The 26,590-nt window shown below is 44.7% G+C and overlaps 1 protein-coding gene across 4 annotated transcripts in view; it reads left to right on the forward strand.

Moving 5' to 3' along the window:
- LOC143815170 (NACHT, LRR and PYD domains-containing protein 12-like) overlaps positions 1–26,590 on the forward strand; it is a 125,745-nt gene that overhangs the window by 12,833 nt on the left and 86,322 nt on the right. For 2 of the 4 annotated variants that reach the window (XM_077294116.1, XM_077294119.1), the window contains exons 1-4: positions 2,084–2,358; positions 15,529–15,590; positions 22,886–23,049; positions 24,659–24,830. In XM_077294116.1, the coding sequence (XP_077150231.1) occupies positions 15,566–15,590; positions 22,886–23,049; positions 24,659–24,830 (361 nt within the window). In that variant the 5' untranslated portion in view covers positions 2,084–2,358; positions 15,529–15,565. Of the gene's footprint in view, positions 1–2,083; positions 2,359–15,528; positions 15,591–22,885; positions 23,050–24,658; positions 24,831–26,590 lie in introns of those variants that run through there. The other 2 variants (XM_077294117.1, XM_077294118.1) reach the window with 1 other exon arrangement.

Genomic DNA, 26,590 nt, shown 5'->3' on the forward strand with positions numbered 1-26,590 from the left:
GGGAATCGCACACCATTTTTTTCTTTTATGTATTAGCTAAATACATGTACAGTAAAATAGAAACGCGCTGCACTAATATATGTCCCTGGCATTTTTTTTTCTATCTATTTTATCTATATATCTATTCTATTTATTATATTCTGACGGTTTGGGCTGCTAATTTACTTTACTTGGCTGATGAAATGTCGGGTTTCCTATGAGATGGGTGAGTAAAATTTAGACATCACATGCATGGTCCTTGTGCGGCGTGATTTTTTTTTTTCCACACACCCATTGACTTGCATTGGCGAGTCTCGTTCGATATACACTGTCACTCACAGCATGCTGCAATTCCTTTCCTCGGTCTGATCTGAGCTGAGAAAAAAAATTGCAGATGAACACAATCATTCAATAACATTTGTCAGAGTGCAATCAGATTTTTATCAGATTGCACAAGGCCCATTTAAACATAGACAACGTACCAGTTGTGACTTGTATTGTTCAAGATTATTGTACCTGTTTTTATTATGTATACCCCTCCTCACATGTAAAGCGCCATGGAATAAATGGCGCGAAAATAATAAATAATAATAATAATAATAGAATGAATATCATAAGGACACCTTCTGATTAGCATCTGTGTTTTTTAAAGGGTCAATTACAATTATCAACCCCTTGGTGTCACAGCCAGTTTGGCCTTAATGCTAAACCATTTCTTTTCAATTTTCTATTGTCGTGTTCCAGGAGGCATATATTTTTTAATTGTTTGGCAACCTAGTCATATCAGGGCGTTTCCCGTTTTGTGCTGCGTCGCTCCATTGCAGAGATATTCACATTCACATTTGTTGTTATTCGAGTGTAGTATGTCAAATCTCTGCTTGTAGTCCAACTAGGCGTTTCTTCAGAACCTTCTTTGGGGGCATGCATTTTCACCCCTCTCTTTTAGATGCTACTAATCATAGCATGGAAGCATCTGATATTGTTATATTCCTAGTACCTCTGATTGGCAGCGTTTTATAGTGAAGAGTAATAGCGCATGCCCCCAGAGAAGATTCAAGAATCTCTCAGTTGGTCTGCAAGAAAAGATTGCACATACTGTGCTCCAAAAATAACAAAAGTGAATATCTCTACAATACAGTTACATACATAGTTACATAGTTATTAAGGTTGAGGAAAGACTTTAAGTCCATCTAGTTCAACCCATAGCTTAACCTAACATGCCCTAACATGTTGATCCAGAGGAAGGCAAAAAAAACCCATGTGGCAAAGAGTAAGCTCCACATTGGGAAAAAAAAAATCCTTCCCGACTCCACATACAGCAATCAGACTAGTTCCGTGGATCAACGCCTTATCAAGGAATCTAGTGTATATACCCTGTAACATTATACTTTTCCAGAATTTATCCAGTCCCCTATTACATTTAAGTAATGAATCACTCATTACAACATCGTACGGCAGAGAGTTCCATAGTCTCACTGCTCTTACAGTAAAGAATCCGCGTCTGTTATTATGCTTAAACCTTCTTTCCTCCAGACGTAGACTCAGTGACTCAGCGCAAAATGAAAAAGAGCATAAAAAAGTAATTTAAAGCATTTATCAATTTATTTGTACCACCCTTATCAACTGGGCTCGGTAAGCAGGATGTCCTGTATTTCTCATCCCACAATTGTGTCCTGTATTTCTCATCCCACCTGAATCCTTTGGGTGCTGTGTTCGAATGCAGGAGAGTCCTCCTCTACTGCATTTCTAGTGTAAGGGGTCATTTAGTTTAACTCACCCAAGAGATGACATTAAAACAACTCAACAGGTTTATTTTAAGGGGTTATATACTGAATTAAAGGAAAGCAGGAAGTGAACAAAAGGCAAAAAATCACGAAATGCAATACAAATACAGTTGGCATAAACTGCACCCCAAGTAGTAAGGGGTGTGCTGTACGCCAGGCTTGGCTGGGGTGATAACATGCAGCAATCCCCCTGGTGCAGTGAGCTGAGTCTGACTAAACAAGGGATTGTGCAATAGCTCTTTGCCCAATCACATAAACTTGTGGTTCACGATTGATGATGGTGACACTTCCTGCAAGTAACCGCTGTCGCACATCTCACTAACAGCAGAGAACACACAGCTTTTAATAACTCTGCAAATACCATGAACACAGATGAGCATTGGGGACAAGCAGACTTACAGGAGCTGTTTGCGCACTCAAATACTACAATCAAAAATACTCTCTGTAACAATTCTATCATTAACTCATTAACACAAGAACAACAAGTCCCAGGAGTTGATATTCACTTCTTGCTACAGCAAATCTAGTGTCACACCAGGATCCAGCTTCAAATATATGAGAGCGAGAGGTGTGGAAGCCAGGATCCTTGCCTGAGGTAGGCCTCAACATCTCATATGGCTGAGCTGCTCCAGGATCATCTATTCACTCACGGTGATCTACTTGTCTGTCAGGGCTCCCTCTGTGTCTCTGTCCTCCCCAGTGTGAGGCTCTCCGCAGTCTGTAATGAAGAATCACTCACTTTCCTTTGACGAGCTAACTGCTCCCTTCTCTTCCTGCTTTCTCATATGCAATCTTAGTGTATGCCCTTCCAACAGTATCTTGGATGCATCTGTCTGTCTGCCATAGTGATCTTTTACCTTTTAAGCTGGTGTGAATGTATATGTAGTTTTTACAGCACATCTAAGAAAGAGTATGGCCCCGATTCAGCAAAGCAATTTCACCAGAATTCTGGGCTCAATTGCTTGGAAAAGTTGCAAAATGTTTGCACAACTCGAAGTAGAGCAAAAATTTTGCAACTTTTAGCGTTTTCATGCCGGTTTTCCCCAGCTACACCAAAATAGACGGAGCTGGGCCGTGATGCGGGCACAGCTCATCTAACTCATGACAAGCTGGGGTATTCCTTACACCATAAATCTTACTGGGTTTCAGCCTATAAACCCATCAGTAAGTTAAAGATTCACATAACCGCAGCACTCCTTATGGTTAATAAGCAAAATGTTACTTTAGTGCATGAAACACATCAACCAATCATCATGATCCAAAGCTTTGCATGTGTTTGGTGCAATGAAGGGTCTTATGAACCGTTGTGGTTATGCAAATTTCTGCCCTCCTTCCTAGCCTTTTACTCATTGGTAGAATTATCACACTGCTTCTCATGTTCATCCAATTGCAATATTATTGCCCTCCATCTCATACGCTCCCTACTGGTGACATTGTTGTATGATTGTCCACTAGTAACATCACTTCCTCCTTTCCACTTCTCGTCATTGGTAGCAGTTTTGTTTCCGTCCCTTCCCCAATAGAGCAACATTGCCCCTTTCTCATTCCCCATTGACAGTAAAAACTAAACCCCAAAAACTAGCCTTTTGCCTTCCCCACAAGCAGCAGCAGTTTCCATACTCCCTCCTCACAAGGATCATACTATAGTTCCCTGTGGGTATTCCTATATTGCAGCCCATGTGGAACCTGTTTTCCCAATTGCTGACCATCTCTCCCTCCCTCTGCAGACTGTAAAATTCCTCTTTAACTTCATCTTTTTGTCAGATGCCTGATGGTTGGCAGATATTTGGAAACATTCATAATTGCTTCCACCTTTAAGCCTGAGTTCCAGCTGCTGAAAAACAGCCCCAAAACATAATGTTGCTTCCACCATGCCTCACTTTTGGTGTTTCATAGTGTTGACTTGGCATCAAACAAACCTTTTGGAATTATAACCAAAAAGTTCATCCTTGGTTTTATCAGACCATACCGCAATTTCCCACATACTTTTGCAAGACCTGATGTCGGCATTGGCAAAATATTGCCGTGTTTGGATGTTTTTCTTTGGATGAAAAGGCTTCCGTCTTGCCAACCTATCTCATATTACAGGCATATGAAGAACATGGGATATTGTTGTCACATGCAATACACAACCAGTACTTGCCATCAGTGACATAACTTGAAACTCATGGGCCCCGATGCGAAAGTTCCAATAGGGCCCCCAAATATTTTAAATCCTTAATAGCAATAGTCTTTTTCTATAGGCCAAAGGGACTATTAGGGCCCCTTAGGCTCCAGGGCCCCGATGCGATTGCAACCCCTGCACCTGTTGTAGTTACACCTCTGCTTGCCATTAATTCCTACAGCTCCTTTTATAGGTCTCTTTGCAGCCTCCCAGGCCAATTATATTCTTGTCTTTTCATCATTATCTTAGGGAGGTCCAGTTCTAGGTAATGACAGAAAAAAGACTCGCACATCCAAACTAGTGTGAATAGGTGCATACCAGGAGCAGCTACCTCCATACATAAATATACAAAAAAGGTTGCACTCTATCGTGCCAAAGCATGTCTAATATGAAATACATGAAATATGAATAGCAAAATGGCTTTTGAACATTAGGAAAATATTTAAGAGACGCTTTGTACAGAATTTGATATAAAATTCTAGGTAATGTCACTGTTGCGCCAAATTTATAGCACTTCTTGATAATTGTCTTCACAGTGTTACATGGTATATCTAATGCCTTGGACATTTTTTTTTGTACTTTTCTCCTGACAACTTTCATCGAGATCCCTTTGCTGTGTTGTAAGCTATTTATGGACCATGGCGTTTGCTGTAAAATGGGACTAAGAAAATGTCAGGAAAAGTCTACTGGAACAGCTACATGGAGTTATTCATAATCACTGTAGATAATGGCAGCTGTGTACTGTCTACTATTTAACACGTTATTGGCTAATTGTGAACACAACCACATTCCCAATTATAAGAGGGGGTTTACACTTCTGCGACCATGTTATTTTATTTTTGCTATTCATATTCTCCCCGAAAATGATTTAAGTTTGTTTCTCAATGGATTTGTACAGATTATTTGTGACATTAAAGGGGTTGTCCTCTACTAGGACAACCCCCTGTTGAACTACCGTAAATGTTTGGCCCTGATAAAATAAAAAAGTATATTCACCTCCCATGTTGGCGCATGTTCCAGCTGTCCTGGAGCTCTCTTGTGGTGTTGTGACACGTGGTGCCCAGCACGCAGTCAGCGTTGACCTCACTGTCTCTGCTTTCGTATTGGTCATATTTTTTCATGTATTAACCGTACCATATTTTTTCATGTATTAACCGTACCATATTGGTCATGTTTGAGATATCAGTAAGGCACCATTGTCCACTTCCTCCGCCCTCGCCTCCTTGCTCTGTAGCAGTCCATCCTTATTTTTGAATATATTTCTCAAGGCATTTTTGTAAAAAATATTTTTTTGAAAATATTATGTAAATATTGTGATATTGTATATAGTATTTTCTACATGGGTTCCCCCGCTATTTTTGTATGCTGTCTATTTTTTGGCACCTTGTCCACATTCTCTTGTTTTGTACATTGAAGCTGTATATGTATAAATTTGCGGTATTTTACATATGATTTCTAATATTATTTTCCTCTGCATTTTTACAGTGAGGTTTGATAAAGGCCCAGGAAAGAGTCGAAACGTTACCTCAACAATTGATTATACCACTGTGGTGTTCCTATTAAAATTCCTCACATTTATGACGCAAATCTATAATTTGAGTGCGGTTGTTTTCTTCTATTTCTGAATGGTCTGGACTTCTCCAGGTTCAACCAGCACCAATTCCATAATTTCCAGAGTGCACATCTTTTTCCTTTTTATCTGCTTTCGTATGGACTCGACATGAAGAGGAAGCGAGGGCTGCAGCTGAGCCCCTAATACAAGCATTTACATAAAAAAAGTCCCCTAAGGCCGGTTTCACACGTCAGTGGCTACGGTACGTGTGGTGACAGTCTTCTCACGTACCGGTGACACTGACTCACGTAGACACATTCAAATGAATGTGTCTCTGCACGTCAGCGTGTTTTCACAGACCGTGTGTCCATTTGAAAAATACGGAGACATGTCAGTGTTCGTGGGAGCGCACGGATCACACGGACCCATTAAAGTCAATGGGTCCGTGTAAAACACGTACCGCACACGGATGCTGTCCGTGTGCCTTGCAAGAGACAGCGCTACAGTAAGCGCTGTCCCCCCAGCTTGTGGTGCTGAAGCCGCTATTCATTTCTTCTCTCCAGCAGCGTTCGCTGGAGAGAAGAAATGAAAAATCATTGGGTTTTTTTTTTTTTTTTTTTGCGGTTGAAATAAAGTTCCCGGTCCCCTAATAAAGTCCCCTATGGGAGGTGGAGCCGCATATTCATCACTGTAATGAACGGCACCACGTGGCCGCTCATACAGGACAAGCTGCGACGCTGAGAGGAAGCATCGAGGGAGCTGGGTGAGTATTTTATTTCCAGCGGGCGGGCGCACAGGGGGTGGGAGGGGGTGGGAGGCGTTTGGTTACCGGGAACTTTATTTCAACCGCAAAAAAAACAACAAAAAAACCCAATGATTTTTCATTCCTTCTCTCCAGCGAACGATGCTGGAGAGAAGAAATGAATGGCGGCTTCAGCACCCAAAGCAGGGGACAGCGCTTACTGTAGCGCTGTCTCCTGCACGGTCCGTGTGGTACCCAGTCCGCACACGGGCGGCACACGGCTGCCGTACCTGTGCCACACTGATGTGCCATGTGAGCACACAGACACGGATAACTCCGGTACCGATTTTTCCAGTACCGGAATTATCTGGACGTGTGAGACTGACCTAAGATGAACAGCCTCTAATGACCCATTTAGGTGTGCAAAAAAAATCAACAGCAAGCTATGTGAATGAGGGTTTCACAAGTAAGAGATATTTCTGTAGCTGATTTGAAGTCACGTTGAAAATTTTACCCTGTACATATACTATGTAATTTATGCAGTGAAAAAGGTGAACTTTGTAATAAAATCCATGGTTTTAGTGGACGTACTGAGGATCTCAAGTCTGCAACACATGAGAATAGCCATTGTGAGCATCCTCCACTGTGTGCTGAGGAGATCATCCACAATGCAGCTCTTGTAATAAACAGGAGATTTTCCATCTAGAATACCCAGATAGAAATCTTGTTCTTCACAGATGTAGGCTGTAATCACACCAGCGTATGACATCCAATGCGAGATGCTAATGACCCACAGCTCCAGCTCTGCTGCGAGCGTGATTCGAGTGTCATGCTACTGTGCTCTGATCCTCTCTCATGAGAGGATCGCCGCCTGGGGGAAAAGAAGATGTAGAAAGTAATTTCTCCATCTCCTCTATTACCTGTCTCAGTGTATATCGGACTGCACTGGGGTCCGATGTTTCGCTCGCACTTGTATGGGTGCGAAGTGAGCAGAGTCTCGCTGACAATCGCAGCATGCTGCCATTTTTCTCTCATGTCGATTTGACATGAAAAAATAATCATAGACCTGAACTGCCCCATAGTATAACACTGAGTCAAGTGCTATGTGATGTTTTATGGCATAGCACTCGGCTATGTTATATGGTAGTGTGACTCCGGCCTTAGGCATTTAACTGCATAGGAATGCATGCATCCGCACACTCCGGTCCAGAAAGGCCGTACTGGGCCCCTGGCAATTAGGGGAGGCCGCCATGACAGGGTAAAGTGCGACGCAAGTGAGCTTACTAGGACTGCTGGGAGTTTAAGGGTTAAAGGAGCTGAGAGGAAGGGAAGAGTTTTTTGAATTTGAAAGTGAAGGAGGGGTTATGGGCAGAGGGGGGGGGGGACACCTTATAAAAGGGGCGGCCACGTGAGTGGGGCAACCATTTTGGGGTACTCACCGGCCACTGACGAAAGCTCCTGAGTACTCACCACGATGGATGTGGAGGCCTTACTGCAGCAGTTGAGGGACGCAGCGGGCACTCAGGGTGCAGGTTGGTTGCAGGCTTCGGTGTCCAGCCTGCTCCAGGGGACGGTAGCTGGAGCCTCCATCGCTCCTCCAACAGGACGCCGGCCGCGGAGGTCCCGTCCTCCGGCGCGCTTAAGCCCTGAGGCTACCCCCCGGGTCCGGCGCCGCATTAGGAGCCCCTCCAGGGACCCTCCAGCCAGGACTGTCGGGCGCACTCCCCCTGCCCCGCGCCCACAGGCTGGGAGGAATCCTTCCACCAGGCGGGACCTACAACAGGGGCCGGGTTCCTCCCCCCCCGCGGCACAGAGGCGTCAGGATTCAGGACCGGGAGCGGCAGGTGCGAGCAGCCCAGCTGGCCCTGCTCGGCGCGGAGGAGCACGTGGAGCCAGGGGACGGGCTGCCATGCGGAGGAGATCCAGCGGCCGGCGGTCGGCCGGCCTGTCGGCAAGTGCGCAGAGGAGAGTGGCGCAGGACGGGCAGCAGGGACGGGATGCAGCGGGAGCGGCTCCGGTGAGAGGCGGGCAGCAGCCGGCTGCCTCTGTCAGCAGCGCTGCAGCATCATTGCACGGCCGGAGTCTCAGGCAAGATGGCGCCGCAGCAGGGAGCTCAGCGTCACATGATCAAGATCTTCACCAAGATGGCGCCTGGAGTTCTGCCTCTATCATTCAGGACCTGGGACCTCCCCAAGATGGCGGCGCCCTGTGGACAGCGGCGGCAGCTCCGAGGGGCCCTGCCACTATCGCTGGTTTGCCTGCTTCTGGCGGTGGGCAGCTGGTGAGGCAGGTTGACCCGGGAGCTGCGGAGCCAACAGTGTCCAGACCCAGCATGGAATCAGCACTCGTCCAGCAGGATCCAGGATCTGCGGCTGCTGGGCTCACAGCACCCAGGCAGCCAGGTGAGAGCCAGCAATTTTCTATATTTAACCCCTGCTTAGCTCCTAATGAGGTTAGGGACCGGGAGGCAGTTATGGGGGGGGCTAATGGGGGGATGAGTTTAATATTACACGGCCTTAGAGATTTGGCTAGAATATGGTACGGGGGTCCTCTTGGGGTAGGGTCACCTACAGCGGCTTGGCTAGGGGGCGCAGAGAGGGTGACGAGTATAGGTATGCCATCAGACACTGAAGTACTTTCGCTGAGTGGAGGTCGGGGTACGTCAGGCGCAGCTGCGTCAGGGGGAGGCAGCAATGAAGTAGAAAGGGGGTCTGGGTCAGCCGATTTGGGAAGCGGGGCCCTGAGTGCTGGGTCTAGTAAAGAAAAGGAAAATGAGGATGCAGTGCGTTTGGACGATTCAGCACGGAGCGAGGTATACGTGTGCTTTGAGGGGCCGCTGGGGTCACATTTAAAGGGGGAGGTGAAAGAAAGGATTTGGAAAGGGGACTACGTGGATATTTTTTCATTGCTACCGTTAGAGAGATTTAATCTCGATAGGTTACGGAGAGATGATTCGAAAAAAGAGGACGAGGAAAAGAAGAGGTATCGACTGATCCCTCGTTCTTTTTCAAATTGGTTGCAGGCTTTTGCCATACTGGCGAGCATCATAGGGGAAAAGGCACCGGAAAATTGTTCCGGTCTTTTTTGCTATATGGATGCAATTGGTGAGGCTTACAGGGTGTATGGAGGGCAAGGCTGGCTGCGATATGACGAGCAATTTAGGCAGCGTAAAGCAGTCCGCTCGAGCATACGTTGGGACCATAAGGACATTGCGTTATGGATGAGGGTTATGGCACCGGCTAGAGCGAACCAAGGAATTCAGCCATTTCATGGGGCCGGGAGTTCAGGGCAGTCGGGACACTCGGTCGCAATGCAGAAGGGACTGTGTTTTTCCTTTAACGAGGGGACCTGTAGGTTTGGGAGCAAGTGTAAGTTCAAGCACGAATGTTCAACTTGTGGGGGAACACATGGGGCAACCAGATGTTTCAGAGGGGGAAAAGCAAGAGGCGGGGAGGTTGCTGAAAAAAGGGGAGACGCCGGTGCGTCTGGGCGCGATGGAGGTGTATCTAAATAGATACCCTGATAGAGCAGCAGCGTCACTTTTGAGGGAGGGTTTTGGTTACGGCTTCAGAATTCCGTTTATTGAGCAAGATGTTTGTTTGTCAAAAAAGAATTTAAAGTCGGCATTGCAGTTTCCCGAGGTAGTTTCTGAGAAGTTGAAAAAAGAGGTTGTTTTAGGACGGATGGCAGGACCTTTTGCAGTAGCTCCGATCAGTAATCTGAGAGTGTCACCGCTTGGGGTGGTTCCAAAAAAGGAACCTAACAAATTCAGGCTTATTCATCACTTGTCATTCCCGAAAGGTCTGTCAGTGAATGATGGGATTGACCCTCAACTTTGTACGGTTTCCTACATGTCATTCGATGCAGCAATGAAGTTGGTACGGCTATGTGGTAAGGGGGCTCTGATGGCGAAGACTGATATTGAGGCGGCTTTCCGCTTGTTACCAGTACACCCGGAGAGTATGCATTTGTTGGGGTGTTTTTGGGACGGAGGTTTCTTCATTGATCGGTGTCTTCCCATGGGCTGTTCGCTATCATGCGCTTACTTTGAGGCGTTTAGTACATTCTTAGAATGGGTCGTTAAGGATGTATCTGGTCTGAGTTATTGCTTGCATTACCTCGATGATTTCATGTTCGTAGGCCCACCACAGTCTGCAATTTGCTCGATTTTGCTACATACGATGGAAAGGGTAGCTCGGGAATTCGGAGTTCCTTTGGCGGCCGACAAGACTGTCGGGCCTATGACCACGCTGAGTTTTCTAGGCATAGAAATCGACACCATAGCGATGGAATGCAGATTGCCTGTGGACAAGGTTGTTGCTTTTCGGGAGGAGGTTCAGAAAGCGTGTACACGGCGTAAGATAACGCTGCATGATTTACAATCCTTGCTGGGCAAGCTGAACTTCGCTTGCAGGATTATGCCGATGGGCCGCCCATTCTGTCGGCGTTTGTCTTTGGCTACGATTGGAGTGAAATCTCCGCTGCATTACATCAGATTGACAAAGGATGTGAAGCAGGACTTGAAGATATGGGCCCTTTTCTTGGAGGACTATAACGGCAGATCCATCTGGATTCAGACAGTTGAGAATGCGGTGGATTTAGGTTTTTGCATTAACGTGAGCGACATGTGCGGTTTCAATGTGCAATATTGCGGTCAGAGCATAGTGGCGGAGTGGCCACCTTGGTGGCGTGAGCAAGGCTTGTTGCAAAATCCGGTTTTGCTACAATTGTTTCCTCGAGTAGTAGCATTGTCAGTTTGGGGTGGTATGGTGATGAACAAAAAAATCTGTTTTTCTTGTGAGCATGTGGGCGTTGTGGACGCCATCAATACGCTGTCTGCAGCATCTACGGAAGTGATCAGGGTACTGCAGCATCTGGTTTTCCTGGGCCTCAAGTTTAATTTGTGGATAGTTGCAGATGGCAAGGCAACTACGCCTACTAACGCTGAGAATGTCTTTTTCCATCCACAGTGGCATCAGTCTCAAGGACTGAGACCCTCCTTGGATTCGGCGGGCCAGGATTGTCCAGCGGAACTATGGAACCTGCCCTTCGGGCGGTAGGGGAGCTGTTTGCTAGATCACTTTCGGATAGGTCTTGGTTGCAGTACAATCAAGCCTGGAGCACATGGGAGAATTGGAAGAGGTCATATGGGGCTGATATGGACGATGAGCATAAGCTGTTGTTGTTGGTAGGGCATGTATGGGAGTTGGGTTGGTCGGTGTCAAAGATGAGTAAGTTCTTAGCTGGTCTAGCATTTGGCTTTAAGGCCAGAGGTTTACGGGATGAGACGAAATCCTTTTTGGTTGCGCAGTTAGTAAAAGGCTGGAAAAAAGGGCAGAAGTCGTTTGACGACAGACGACCTGTTTCCTTCGAAGTGTTGTTAATAATTGGTAGGCACCTGAGTTCTGTTTGTTTCTCAGAATGGGAAGTAACGTTGTTTCATGCGGCTTTTTCATTAGCCTTTTTCGGAGCATTTCGTTTGGGGGAGCTGGTTAGCCCGTCCAAATATAAGGGAGGGGGTTTGAGGAGAGAAGATTTGGATGTTACGTCCGATAGGGTGGTTGTGTTTCTTCGGTCATCAAAAACGGACGTTACCGGTAAAGGTTGTAAAGTAGTCTTATTTGAAGTTCCGGGTTGTCCGTTGTGCCCGGTGATCTGCGTAAGTAACCTACTGAGAAGAGAGGGGGTTTTATCTGACCCATTGTTGGTTCATGCGGATGGTTCCTTTCTATCTCGTTTTCAGTTTGTTTCGATATTTCGGAAATGTTTGGAGATGGGGGGTATTTCACCGGTGAAATACAGCGGGCATTCATTTCGTATTGGGGCTGCGACGGAAGCGGCCAGGAGAGGTTTGGAGGATGAGGTGGTTAAACGAATCGGGCGGTGGGAATCGGAAAGATTCCGGTCTTATGTTCGCCCGGGTTTGATATAACCGCATGTTTTTCATGTTCGGGGTTTTCTAGTATTGAGTTTGATGGATGTTCTCCTTTATTCTCTTACAGAACACGGCTCAAGGCTAGTTTGGATTATGGGACATTCATTCGTGTTCTGGGCGGCAGAGAGGGCAGCAGTTCGTCCTGATGGTCGGCAGTTGGGTTTTTCACGTGACGTAGCAACCTTACGATGGATCGGGAAACGGGGAATGACGTGGAGCCAATTTTTACCTGAGTTTCACCGTTTTGTGCGCTGGGATCAGTTCCCGCAAATTTTGGTTATTCATCTGGGAGGTAATGACTTGGGTAAAAGGCCATGTAGAGAACTTATAAAAGACATTAAGTTCGATATGTTAAGGTTGTGGGCGATGTTTCCTAAGGTTTTGGTGGTGTGGTCGGACATCGTCCCGCGGAAGGTTTGGCGGGGCGCTAGGTCACTGGAGGGGTTAAACAAAGCACGAATTAAGGTGAACAAAGCTGTTTCGCGATTTATGGCAAGGAGCGGAGCGGTGGTAGTGCGGCACGTCAACTTGGAGTCCGGTACGGGAGGTTATTGGAGATTGGATGGGGTGCATCTGAACGCTGTTGGTACCGATATGTGGTGTTTGGCGATCCAGGAGGGCATCGAAACAGCTTTGAAGGTTTGGCGGGACATAAATGTCTAAGGTTTTAGGGCATTTATGTTTGTGGCATGGGGTGGTGATCCTCGAAGTTGGTGCAAGTGGAAAATGGCGGATGGGGGGGGGGATCTCAATAGGTCCTGGACTCCCCGGGGTGTTTTTAAATTCGTCAAAGGGGCACAAATAATCCCAGGAAGGGATTAGTAGGGGAACCTAAGCAGGTGTACGGGTTTGGCCTGGCGGATGGAATTTGCCTCCGAGCTGGTGCATAGCGGCTGGGGGTAAGGCGGATAGAAGGCCAAAATAGGCGGGACGTTTGGCGGAAAAATTTTGGACATATGTTTCGGGCTTCGAGGGTCACCCACTTCCGGGTTTTATTGTTTCATGATTTTGTATGTTTAAATGTTAATAAACGGCTGCTGTGGCCAATTAATCCAACCTAATTGTCTGTGTTGTTAATGGTGTTATTCCTGTTTCTTTTTTATAGACAAAGGGGGCGGTGGCTGTTTATTTCAGGGGTAATATGAGGTAAGGCAAAAGGTTTTTTATACTAGAAGCTCACAGGAGTCACGGATACCCGTTGTCAAGAAAGGCCGTACTGGGCCCCTGGCAATTAGGGGAGGCCGCCATGACAGGGTAAAGTGCGACGCAAGTGAGCTTACTAGGACTGCTGGGAGTTTAAGGGTTAAAGGAGCTGAGAGGAAGGGAAGAGTTTTTTGAATTTGAAAGTGAAGGAGGGGTTATGGGCAGAGGGGGGGGGGGACACCTTATAAAAGGGGCGGCCACGTGAGTGGGGCAACCATTTTGGGGTACTCACCGGCCACTGACGAAAGCTCCCACCCACCCTCCCGTTTTGTTTATTGTCATTAGTTTAAGGTTATTGATTCAGGTGGTAGTACTTTTAGGGTTAAGAATAAGTTTTAGTTGATGAAGATAATAATTATGATTAAGTATGGTAAATGATCTGTCGCGGCAGCATGGCATGGGGTGGTGATCCTCGAAGTTGGTGCAAGTGGAAAATGGCGGATGGGGGGGGGGATCTCAATAGGTCCTGGACTCCCCGGGGTGTTTTTAAATTCGTCAAAGGGGCACAAATAATCCCAGGAAGGGATTAGTAGGGGAACCTAAGCAGGTGTACGGGTTTGGCCTGGCGGATGGAATTTGCCTCCGAGCTGGTGCATAGCGGCTGGGGGTAAGGCGGATAGAAGGCCAAAATAGGCGGGACGTTTGGCGGAAAAATTTTGGACATATGTTTCGGGCTTCGAGGGTCACCCACTTCCGGGTTTTATTGTTTCATGATTTTGTATGTTTAAATGTTAATAAACGGCTGCTGTGGCCAATTAATCCAACCTAATTGTCTGTGTTGTTAATGGTGTTATTCCTGTTTCTTTTTTATAGACAAAGGGGGCGGTGGCTGTTTATTTCAGGGGTAATATGAGGTAAGGCAAAAGGTTTTTTATACTAGAAGCTCACAGGAGTCACGGATACCCGTTGTCATGGGCAGTGCTGGGTATTGAGGCGAGTTTCTCGCATTGCACTCGCAAGTGTGACCCTGGCCTTACAGAAGTATCTGCATTAGGCCGGGATCACACATACGCGAGATACGGCCGAGTCACAGTGGAAAACCCAGCTCTGGCGCCGGCACTCCGGAGCGGAGCGTGCAGCCGCACAGCAATACATGGAGCTGCATATTAGAGGTGCAATTAGCAATAACAAGGATCAAGTTCATGTCCTGAGTGTGGACAATTCATTTGTGCTTTTGGACAGAGTGTCCAGGAATTATAATTTACAGCAGTGACCAGAGTTTAAGATGTATAAGGTCACGTGCACACGTTATAACGACTTAGGCCACGTGCAGACGTTGAGTATTTGGTCAGTATTTTACCTCAGTATTTGTAAGCCAAAACCAGGAGTGGGAGATAAATACAGAAGTGGTGACGTGTTTCTATTATACTTTTCCTCTGATTATTTCACTCCTGTTTTTGTCTTACAAATACTGAGGTAAAAATTTCACCAAATACTCAACAGATGTGCTTTGCCATAGGCTACATTCCCACGATGAGCTTTTGGTGAGTTTTTGATGTTACAGATTTTCTGCAGCATTTCTGCACCTATCAGATAAATTAGGCCACTGGTGTTTTTTCATTGTGTGTTTAGTGCTCTTTGTTACATGCGATTTTGATGGATTTTCACCACGGAAACACACTAAAAATGCATGTTCACTTTTTACCTGTGGATTTTTCACATCTAGTTAAAGTCTAAAGGAAAAATCTGCACACAGAACTTAGCGTACCCACTATTGACATATTGCGGATTGGAAACACGTTTAACTTGGAGACGTTTGGTGACTTTTCACATCTACACCCGGTCAGTACAAATCTTCAAAATGAGCAAGGCCTTATACAAACATCTGTGATTTTTCAGGTGCGTAAAACCACAGACTGTTGTTAATCAGTGTTTTGGATCAGAGTTTAATCAGTGTTTGGTCAGTTGTCAGTTTTTACCATCAGTGTTTCATGGATGATTTTCTCGTTTACATAGCTTCGCCTTATCCATTAGAATGTTAATCACGTACAGCGCACAGACTGTACACTGCTGTGATCCGTGTGTTGTCCATGATTTTCACGGACCCATAGACTTGTGCGAGAAGCTTTGATTCAAGAATCTGTGTTATCTGTGAAAAACATGGATGGCAGTCGATAGGAAAGTGTCTATGTGATACATGTAAATAATGTTTTTCTTTTCATTTTGCAGGTGATTTCACTTTGCAATTATCTTCCCAGGCTCAAAAATGGGGATTACACCTCGCAGTAATGGTAAAGATTCATCTTTTTCTTCCTTTCTTCTTAACCCCCGAACCTGTTTTCACCTTCATGACCAGTCCAAATAATAGCTCTGGAACACTTCAATGGATCCAGCTGATTGTGACATACTGCACTCCATGATAATGGTAAAATTTGTTCGATATTTGTGATGAGCGAATATACTCGTTACTCGAGATTTCCCAAGCACGCTCGGGTGTCCTCCGAGTATTTTTAGTTCTCGGAGATTTAGTTTTCATCGCCTCAGCTGAATGATTCACATCTGTTAGCCAGCTTGATTACATGTGGGGATTCCCTAGCAACCAGGCAACCCCCACATGTACTTAGCCTGGCTAATAGCTGTAAATCATTCAGCTGAGGTGATGAAAACTAAATCTCAGAGCACTAAAAAATACTCGGAGGACCCCCGAGCGTGCTTGGAAAATCTCGAGTAACAAGTATATTCGCTCATCACTATTCGATATGACACTACAAAACCATTTTTTTCAGTGATCACATCACATTTGAAGGGACTTAGAGATGTCTATATGGCAGAAAATGTCCAAAAGTGACAGCTTTCTAAAAACTGCACCCCTCAAGGTGCTCAAAATCACATATAAGAAGTTTATTAACCCTTCAGGTGATTTACAGGAACAGAAGCAATGTGGAAAAAAATCAACATTTAACTTTTTTTCACCAAAATTTAACTTTAGACCCCACTTTTTATTTTCATAAGGGTAACAGGAGAAAATGGGCCCCCAAAAATTGTTCCATGTACCTTTTCTGGGCATTATTTATTTAAATAATTAAAAAATACGGTGTGAGGACCCCTCTATTCTTGATAACTAGCCTTGCTGAAGCTGATAGCTGAGGGTTGCAACCCACAGCTGTGAGTTTTGTCTGACTGGTTAACAAAAATACAGGGGAATCCACGGCGTTTTTGTTTAAATTATTTATTTACAGAGCAGGAGCAGCAGATGAATCCTCCCATCCGCTCTCGCTATTATTAGTGGTAGCAGGTTTCGGATGATAGGAGCAGTTGTACCATCCGCTGACACCAGTGACTGGAGGTAAACTTTATACCTCCAATCACAGCTGAGCGCTCACGCTGTCGTCTGACAGCATGGGAACCGTGGCTCTCTAACCGGCGGGGATGACCTTACCGCCGATCAGAAGCGGTGTTTGCCTTGCTGTCATGCACATCACAGCACAGCAAACACTGGATATTCAGGCCGCCCCATTCAAGTGAATGGGGTTTGGGTTCAGGTACTGTGCAAGTACCCGAACCTGAGCTTCTTGTAACTGTTTGCCAGAACCCGCCAGACCCGAACATCCAGATGTCTGCCTATCTCTACTCATCATCCCCCTTCTCCACACAGCCCCTCATAATCCCCCTTCTCCACACAGCCGCTCATCATCCCCCTTCTCCACACAGTTCCTCATCATCATCTTCTCTTTGGAGCCTCACTCAAGTTACATTAACCCTTTCCAAAATACATCGTCAGAGCCCTCACACTGAGTTGTGGGTTCTCATTCCCATCTGTACAAGGGTCCATTGTGCAGCCTCTTAGTCCTCTCATCACACGGCTCTCATTTCTGGTGCAGCCTCTCATTTCCCTCCTTTCCAGCAGCCTCAGCTCATTGCCGCTTCCTGCTATCTGGTCTTAACTGTACTGAAGGAGGCCCCGCCCCTTCCGGTGACATCATTGCCTCCAAAAATCAACTCTGTTCTAGATGCTCCCGTGCTGTGTGTGCAGTCTCACAGTGTGTGATTGTGCCGGCTTTGCTGTAAGTGCGTTATTCCATAACCTGCACTGCTCAGCAACAAGTGATGTGAAGTGAGTGCTTTCTCATCACTTGTTGCGGTTTGTATTGATCTCATCAAGCACTCTGCAGCTGAGAGAGCGGTGAGCGCAATGAGATCAATAGAAGCCAGCAGCAGCAGATGATGAGAAAGCATTCACCTCACATCACTTGCTGCTGAGCAGTGCACCAGGATAGAAAAACGCACTCACCGCTTGGTGCACCCGATCAGAATATAGGGCAGAGCAGGCAAGTGAAGGAGGCAGGAGTTGTGGTGCAGGCCAGAAGGTTTCCCGGTGGGCCAGTACTACCCTGAGGGATTGTTTGGAAGGCAGAGTTTGATGGAATGGTCTGCAGGCGTCATGTCGCGTTTGGAAAGTCCCTAAACAATAGAAACTCCCACAAATTACCCTATTTTGGAATTGATCTAGTGTTTTCCTGGTATGTGAATCTTATAATGTGGTGTCATACATAAATTGAGTAAAAGTGCATCAGGTTGGCATAACTGAGTAGTTTAGAGTGCATCAGGTTGGCATACATGAGTTGTAAAAAATGCAGCAGGTTTGCATACATGAGTTGTGTAGTGTACGTAAGGTTGGCATGCGTGAGTTGTGTAGTGTACGACAGGTTGACATATGTGAGTTGTGTAAGTCAGAAATTAATTTTCTAGTTCATGGATGTGTGATACAGTTTGAAGCATTCTTTTGTATACAGGACAGGTTTGTCAGGGCAGATGTCGCATTGCCAAATATTGTCTTTCTTTGGCGTTTGAGAGACCTCACCAGGGAAATGTTGTCCTGGTACGATACAAACACCTTCAGTTCCAGAAGTACTTTGGGCCACTCCTTCCTGCCTACCAAACACTAGGGCCTTAATCACTACTTCCTGGAACTGCAGGTGCGACTTACCTGTCTGGTCTGCACATGACCTATACGTCACAGGTCATGAAAAAGTTAAAGAGAATCTGTCAGCAGGTTTTTGCTACCTCACCTGAGAGCAGCCTGATGTTGACAAATACCCTGTATTGAACGATGTATCACTTACTTTACTGAATGCAACCATTCTGACAGAATTTTTACATTTAGCAATACAGGAGAACTGAGAAATCTGCCCCCGCCAGGGCCGGACTGGCCATCGGGCACTTCTGGCACTGTGTGGGCTGTGCTGTATATACCACTGTGCGGGCTGTGCTGGATATACCACTGTGCGGGCTGTGCTGGATATACCACTGTGTGGGCTGTGCTGGACATACCACTGTGCGGGCTGTGCTGTATATACCACTGTGCGGGCTGTGCTGTATATACCACTGTGCGGGCTGTGCTGTATATACCACTGTGCGGGCTGTGCTGGATATACCACTGTGTGGGCTGTGCTGTATACTGCTGTGTGGGCTGTGTTATCTACAATGCAGGCTGTGCTATATACTATGCGGGCTTTGCTATATACTATGGGGAGTATATTATCTTCTGTGGGGAGGCCATGTTATGTACTATGTGGCTGTGGTATATACTATTGTGGGGGTATATTATATTCTATGGGGGAGGTTGGGTTATATACTATGGGGGAGGTTGTGTTATATACTATGGGGGCTGCATTATATTCTATGGGGGGCTACATTATATATTATGGGGAGGTGGGCTGTATTATATTCTATGGGGTTACATTATACTCTGTGGGGTGGCTGCATTATACTCTGTGGGGTGGCTGCATTATACTGTGGGGTGGCTGCATTATACTCTGTGGTTGCCGCATTATATTCTGTAGGGTGGTGGCTACATTATACTATATGTGGGCTGCATTATACTGTATCGAGGACCATGGGGAATACGTTATACTATATGAAGAACTATGGGGTGCATTATACTATGGGAAGTGAATTGTACTACATGGATGACTATGGCGGTGCATTATACTATATGGAGCACTATGAGGATTGTATTATGCTATATGGAGGACTATGAGGAGTGTATTATACTATGTGGAGGACTGAGCAGTGTATTTTAATATATGGAGGACTATAGGGAGTGTATTATACTATATGGAGGACTGTGGAGCACATTATAATATATGGAGGACTATGGGGTGTATTTTACTAAACAAGTAAAATGCTGCATATTCAGATTGTTTTTGCCGGAACAAAAATCATTGTTCTCAGCAGCACATCGCCAGCGTAAACTGTAGATGTGCTGCTGATAACATGATAATGTATGGTGATCTGTTAGTGATCGTTCTGTCCCATCATTCTTTCTCAGACGGTGGAAAGAGGCCGGGAAACAAGTGTTGAACAACTTCAGTATTGTCGATCATACTCATTTAGCGGCCTGAACTCAGCGCTTGTAAATACAACCGAAATGCTTTTGTGTGATGTGCAATATGTTAGCATTTTGGGCCCCATTTTAAACTTTGCCTACGCGTAGGGCCCCACTTTGCCTAAAACCGGCCCTGCCTACAAGTGTACAAAGATATTATAAAGTCACCATGTGACAAGTGGGCCTGTGTAACTTCAAATGCCAGGGCTGAATTTTAGTCCCAGTCCGACCCTGGCCCCCGCCCACATCACATCTAATCCCACCCACACCACAGCTAGCCACACCCACACCAGGCTCTCTATATACAATGTCTATAAACAGTGAGGTGCTTATCACAGAAGGGGGCATGTCGGACTACCAGACACCCGCTGTACAAGGCCAGCAATGACAAGCTCATGGTGCTAAAACAATCATAACAAGTAAACAAGAGCATGGAGCTTGATAAGGGAGGCATAGCTGAAATCTGTTTTTTAACCCCTACAGCATGCTTGCTTCAGATTATATAGCAAAAACCTTCCAACAGACTTCCTTTAAGTCTCCTGACTAGGGTTGAGCGACCTTTATTATTTTAGGGTCGAGTCGGGTTTTGCAAAACCCGACTGTCTTAAAAGTCGAGTCGAGTAAAATCGGCCGACCACCGTGAAAAGTCGGGGATCGGCCGAAACACGAAACCCAATGAAGAAATTGAATATCTCTCTCTCTCTCTCCTTCCTTCCTTCCTTCCTTCCCCCGGCGACTTATGAAAATGACCGATCCGTTTCGCTCAACCCTAGTCAGGAGTAGGGTTGGGCGAAACGGATCGGTCATTTTGATAAGTCGCCGACTTTTGGCAAAGTCGGCGTCTCATGAAACCCGACCCGATCCCTGTGCGGGGTCGGCCACGCGGCACGCGAACTTGGCGCCAAAGTCGCGTTTCGAATGACGCTTCTAGCGCCATTATTGCAGCCAATGAAGGAGCGGCAGAGTGATGAGATAGGCGTTAGGGGGCGTGCACAACTATCGCCATTTTTTCGCTTGCATGTTGCAGCGATTTGCAATGTGTAAAAGCAGTCTTTGGCGCCAAGTTCGCGTGCCGCGTGGCCGACCACGCACAGGGATCGGGTCGGGTTTCATGAGACGCCGACTTTGCCAAAAGTCGGCGACTTATGAAAATGACCGATCCGTTTCGCTCAACCCTACTCCTGACTAGGGTTGAGCGAAACGGATCGGTCATTTTCATAAGTCGCCGGGGGAAGGAAGGAAGGAAGGAGAGAGAGAGAGAGAGAGAGATTTCTTCATTGGTTTTCGTGTTTCGGCTGATCCCCGACTTTTCACGGTGGTCGGCCGATTTCACTCGACTCGACTTTTAAGACAGTCGGGTTTCGCAAAACCCGACTCGACCCTAAAAAAATAAAGGTCGCTCAACCCTACTCCTGACTGTCGGGAAAATACAATGGACCCAATTCATCAAAGCTTTTTTGTCAGTATTCGAGCCTAAAAAGCTTTGAAAAGTAAAAAAAGTGGGAGCAAGTCAAGGCTGTGCTAAAATTTAGAGACTTTTGGTGGTCTCACACCATTTTAGCCCCGCTCTGACAAAGTGAGCGGGGCTAGGGGAGGTTAAGGGTGTGGAGACCAGAGTAAGACTTATGATCAAGTGCAATCAGATGCACACGCCACTTATCCGACACTTCTGATCCTAGGATAGGATAGCACTCCATAAATCCAATGCAATGAAAGGGAATTCTTCACGCCAGGTGTTGAAAATTCAGACCTTCATAAGATGGATTGCCATAATACAGAGAAAAAACAAAGCATAGCTCTGCAATTGTAATGGTTAGATGCCTCAGAGAATGGTGACTGGAGTAAGACTTCTGGACAAGTGCACACGGAAGCACACGCCACTGGTCCGACACTCTAGATGTATTAAGAGGCATGCATCTCTTATGAACCAGGAGCCTCTGACTCCATCACGCCCCCACTTGATGAATCAGAGCCAATGTGTTTAGTCCTGTGAACTGACTCTGCAAAATAAATTCTCCAAAAACAGCATACAAAATTGACCGGAGGAAAAACGATCACGTGATCTATTTGGTCTGCTCTTGTATTATTTTCTTTCTACTGTTACCTAATTATGGATACATGTTTATCCTTATGTAGTTTTACATTCCGTTACTCTGGATTTTACAGCTACTTTTGATAGAAATAGGTTCCAAGCAGCTACTATTCTTTTAGTAAAATAAGATTTTCTGATATTGCTTCAATTCCCTCTTAAACTCATTTCCAGATGTGCCTCTTTATTCTTGTGTTTGTTTTCCTTCTTTACTTAATTTTAAACTTTAACTCTATTTAAAGGGACAGTCCCAAGTTACTGATATCGCAGGAGGCATTGCTATTTCTATATTCTGATAACGTGTCTTATATGATAACTAATGCTGCAGTTTTTGAAGAATTAAGTTTAATCCTGCAACACGGCATATGTAAATAAGTCAGAACTAGTCCAGCGGGGTGCTACTTCCTGTTGAATAGTCCTGCCTTGGATCTGCCAACCAGGGCCTGATTGACAGCATGCATAATGGTCCAAGATACATCAACATAGAACTCATCTAGATTTATTAGTTTATGTGATGTTGCAGGATTAAACTTCACTCTTAAAATACTACAGTGTCAGAATACAGAAATTCCAATTCATACAATTATATTAGTGGTTTAGGACAATCAGGAGACCTGACAGGTTTCCTTTTAAAAGTTTTGATCATGATCCCCTTTACCTTCTTTATCACAGGCTATACAGATTCTGTTCCTAAATACATTATTAACTAGATCTTTCAGAGTGTACTTACATTGCTATTCCATGTTAGAATGGCTGGAATTAATATAAGCATTTTATTAGTTCAGCTGTTGAGTGAGAGAGCTCACAAGTCCATGTGTACATGGTATTCTCCCACCCTAACTGACAGCTGCAGTTTTTACTGAGCAGTGTGAGATCTCAGCAGGGAGGAAGGACACTGAGGAACTTCCAATCAGGCAAGATGAGTAGACACTGAGTTTAAAGTTTCGAAATGCATTATATAGCCCTTCTGACATGGATTTTCAGAGTAAGTATACCTGCCTTATCGCAGACCTATTTAATAATGTATAAAATATGTATTGTGTGTCATCAAGTGTCATTCTTCCGCCTGTTCCAGACAACTTTATTATTGTGTTTTTGCTATTTCCTAGTTGATGAGAAACAGCAGTTTTACCAGAAGCTTTGTGAGTATGAAGATCATGCACTGAGGATGATATATGAATATTTCCAGGATGATCTGCTTTCCATTGTGGAGAACCTGAATACTAAATTACTTCTAGCTGAGCTGCATTCCCAAAATATCCCTGATGTGGAGGTAAGAGGATGTGAAATGCCAGTATTGTATACAAGTGCCCCATGTGTTACACACACAGTTTATTTAGTCCATTCAATCATCCTGCTGTCTCCATGTGGCTGAATTCTAATTTTGCTTCATGTCACAAAGTAAAAAGTGGAACTATTTCCAGTTTAATAGAAGACAGTAGTTTATATATAAATGGAACCCGCCAGATGATACATGCTGCCCAATTTGTGGGCAACATCAGTCAGAACCTGGCTGCATGATACCTAATAGGTAGATCTGGCCAGAAACCATAACTGGAGACGAGACTAGTCTGGTTCATCCCCAGCCGGCTTTTCCAAGCCCTGATTGACAGGTCTCTCCCACAGTGTGTATATAGAGAGACCTGCAGCAGAACTGGGAAGAGCTTGGCCAGTCTAGTCTCCCGCTATGGTCCCCAGCAGTATTATTAAAATATATTTTCTCTGAAATGCAGCAGTGCTTTTCCGGTTGCAATCATGCCAGCATTAGTGTTGAGCGATACCTTCCGATATCCAGAAGTATCGGTATCGGATTGAATCGACCGATATTGAAAAAATATTGGATATATCGCCGATACTGATACCCGATACCAATGCAAGTCAATGGGACAAAAATATCGGAATGAAAATAAACCCTTTCTTTCCTTGTAGGTTAATTCTACATGAAGGAAAACAACTAAGAATAATGTAGGATGTATTGGGGGAGGTAGAGGAAACAATAAAGGCATTCAGAGACACAGAGACTGTGCAGACAGCCGTGAACGGCGCTGCAAGGCCAAAAAAAGCTCCTCTATGTAATCGTATATAGTGTTTTTCCACAATCTAGCAGGATACGGATGGAAAGCCACTAATAGGATAAATTTGAAAAAATGTGCAGCAGGCTGCACTAATTGAAAAAAGGACAATGGAATGGTATGAGGCAGTGACGCACCCTGAGTTGACTACAACCGGCTGTGGCTGACTACAGAGTGAGCTGCACTCACACACACAGAGACCTTGCAGACAGCCGTAAACGGCGCTGCAAGGCAAAAACAAGGTTCTCACATAGCGGTTGCTAAATTAGCCTAGGTAAAGCACAATGAAGCAAATCGCTATCTCTAAACTGGCCCTCAGTCAGAACACAGCGTCCTGTCCCTAACTGAATTCACAGCAGAGTGAACCCAAAATGGCGGCGGCGACTTTTATACTGCATCATGACATCATTTCAGCAGCCAATCACAGCCATGCCAGTAGTTACATGCCCACCATGCAGAACAGGATGTGCCCACACTTCTAATGATTCCTCATTGGCTGAATTCTGGCTCTTTGAATGAACTTCCGATTCCGGTATCGGAACTCAGTATCGGAATTCCGATACCGCGAATATCGGCCGATACCCGATACTTGCGGTATCGGAATGCTCAACACTAGCCAGCATGAATCAGCTGACAGGCTCCATTTAGTGCAGTATTCTCTGAAAATGTATAATCCAGTATAAGTATGTAACCCTTGCAGAACATGAATTAGGGTCACTAGATCTTGGGAATTATTCTGATTGTTACTTGTAAATTTGGCAATTTATCGCTCTATAATGATCCTTATGTGTGATTTTTCCTTTGTTCTAGAAATACAAGAGTCTCGAAAATGATATAAAAACACTGGCCAAGACTTTACTACAGGATATTTTTCTGAAAGGAAGAGAAGCCGTGATAGGATTGTGGGTTAGCCTTTTTGTCTTACGGAGCAGTCATGATCTCCCTTCCCTGGACGCTGTGCTGGATGAACTGTGTCAGACAGGTAATATTGTCTGCCTGATAAGTCATCTGTGTATATACAAAGGGACTTTCTGCTGGGACTGGAACAATGGATTACGATCTTCACACCAGAGGTTATTAGATAATTGATATGCTGCATAGAAAAAACCTAACTAACCGGATATACTTTGTGACCCATGCACCAGCTTCTATTGGCAGTCAATCAGCTCTAGACACCCTGCTATAATGGCTGGGTTTGATGCTGGCACCAACTCCATAGTTTAACCTGCAGGTTGCCACACAATGACTCCACAGTCAGTGGGTAACAGAGGATATCATCTAGGTGGTTCACAGAGAGAGGGAGCTCCTTCTCAACCCATTTTCTCCCCATAACATGATCCTGAGATGCTGATGTTTCTTTGGCAGCAAAGTGGCAGCATTATCAATAGCCTCCTGGTTTGTCATCTTTAGAAGCCTATTAGGCTATTCGAAATGCAGAGACTAATAAGCTACATATCATCCGAAAAGGAGACTCGAGAGTCTGTATAGCTATATATAAAAAATGTGTGCATCCCCTGAGGAAGCCATGCACATGAAACATGCTGTAACACAATACATTGGGTATTTATCCTTTCTACATTCTAATATGGTTTCATTATAGACATCTATGTAACTATCATATGTAACTATCCGATACCTGCTTATAGAAAATGTGACACATATAAATGTTTGGTCACTGGTTTTCTCTTATACATATGAAACCATATCTTACATTTAGTTTGGAGCATCTCCATAGCAATTGCACTGGGTTTATTCACTAAATTATTTAATTTGTATTTTTTTTTAATGTAATCTTCAATAAAAGTTACAGACTCTTGTTTCTCTTTTTTTTATACTATTTTTGAGTCGCTATGCTAAAAGACATATTAATCTCTTGATTGACATTTGGATCTGGAATAATTTAGATAAGCTACATATGTTTACAATGACAGTCATAATGAACTGCAATAATATGAAGCTCAGGAATTATTATCTGATTATTAGATGTTTAAGTCCCAAGTGGTACTTAACAGTAATAAAAAAAGCAAAGTTTAAGAAAAATTAGAAAAATCCTAGTGAAAAATAAATTTATTTGGTATTGCCATTTTCCTAATGACCCAACCTATAAAAATAAAACAAATAATAACAAAAAAGCCAATTTTCAGTTTTATGGTCACCTTCTCATCCCCAGTAAATGGAATAGTATTCAAAAAGCTATTAATACACAAATGAAATTTCAATAGGAACTACATCTTATGCCGCAAAAATACAAGCCCACACATTACTCTGTGAAGGCAATTGTCTATGCTGTGGAGATATGAGATGTGCAGCATCTTAAACAATGGATACTGGACGTCTGTGCTGGCATTTCTTCTGCGGTGTTGCTATCAGTGTGTCAAGAGTGGGAGAAGAGGGTTGCATTGAGAATCCAACACAATGGGCAGCAGAAAGAATAAAGTTGGATCCAAAATGGCCGAGTTCAAAATGACAGCCATGGTCACCACCCATCTTGGAAAGTCTTCCCCCTCCCATATACTAATGTGCCGCAAACAGGAAGTTGATATCACCAACCATTCCCATTTTATTTAAGTGGATCCATATAAATGGCCCACCCTGTATAAAGCATGCAAAAGGGTAAAATAAAAAGAACATTTTTTTAAAATAATTTAATTGTGGGAAAAGGTAGAATATAAACAAAATATAAATTTGGGTCACAATTGAAGTAAATTAAAAGGAACTTGTCTCCAGGTTTTTCACATATAA

Source organism: Ranitomeya variabilis, chromosome 3, assembly GCF_051348905.1.
Source record: "Ranitomeya variabilis isolate aRanVar5 chromosome 3, aRanVar5.hap1, whole genome shotgun sequence".
Lineage (NCBI taxonomy): Eukaryota > Metazoa > Chordata > Amphibia > Anura > Dendrobatidae > Ranitomeya > Ranitomeya variabilis.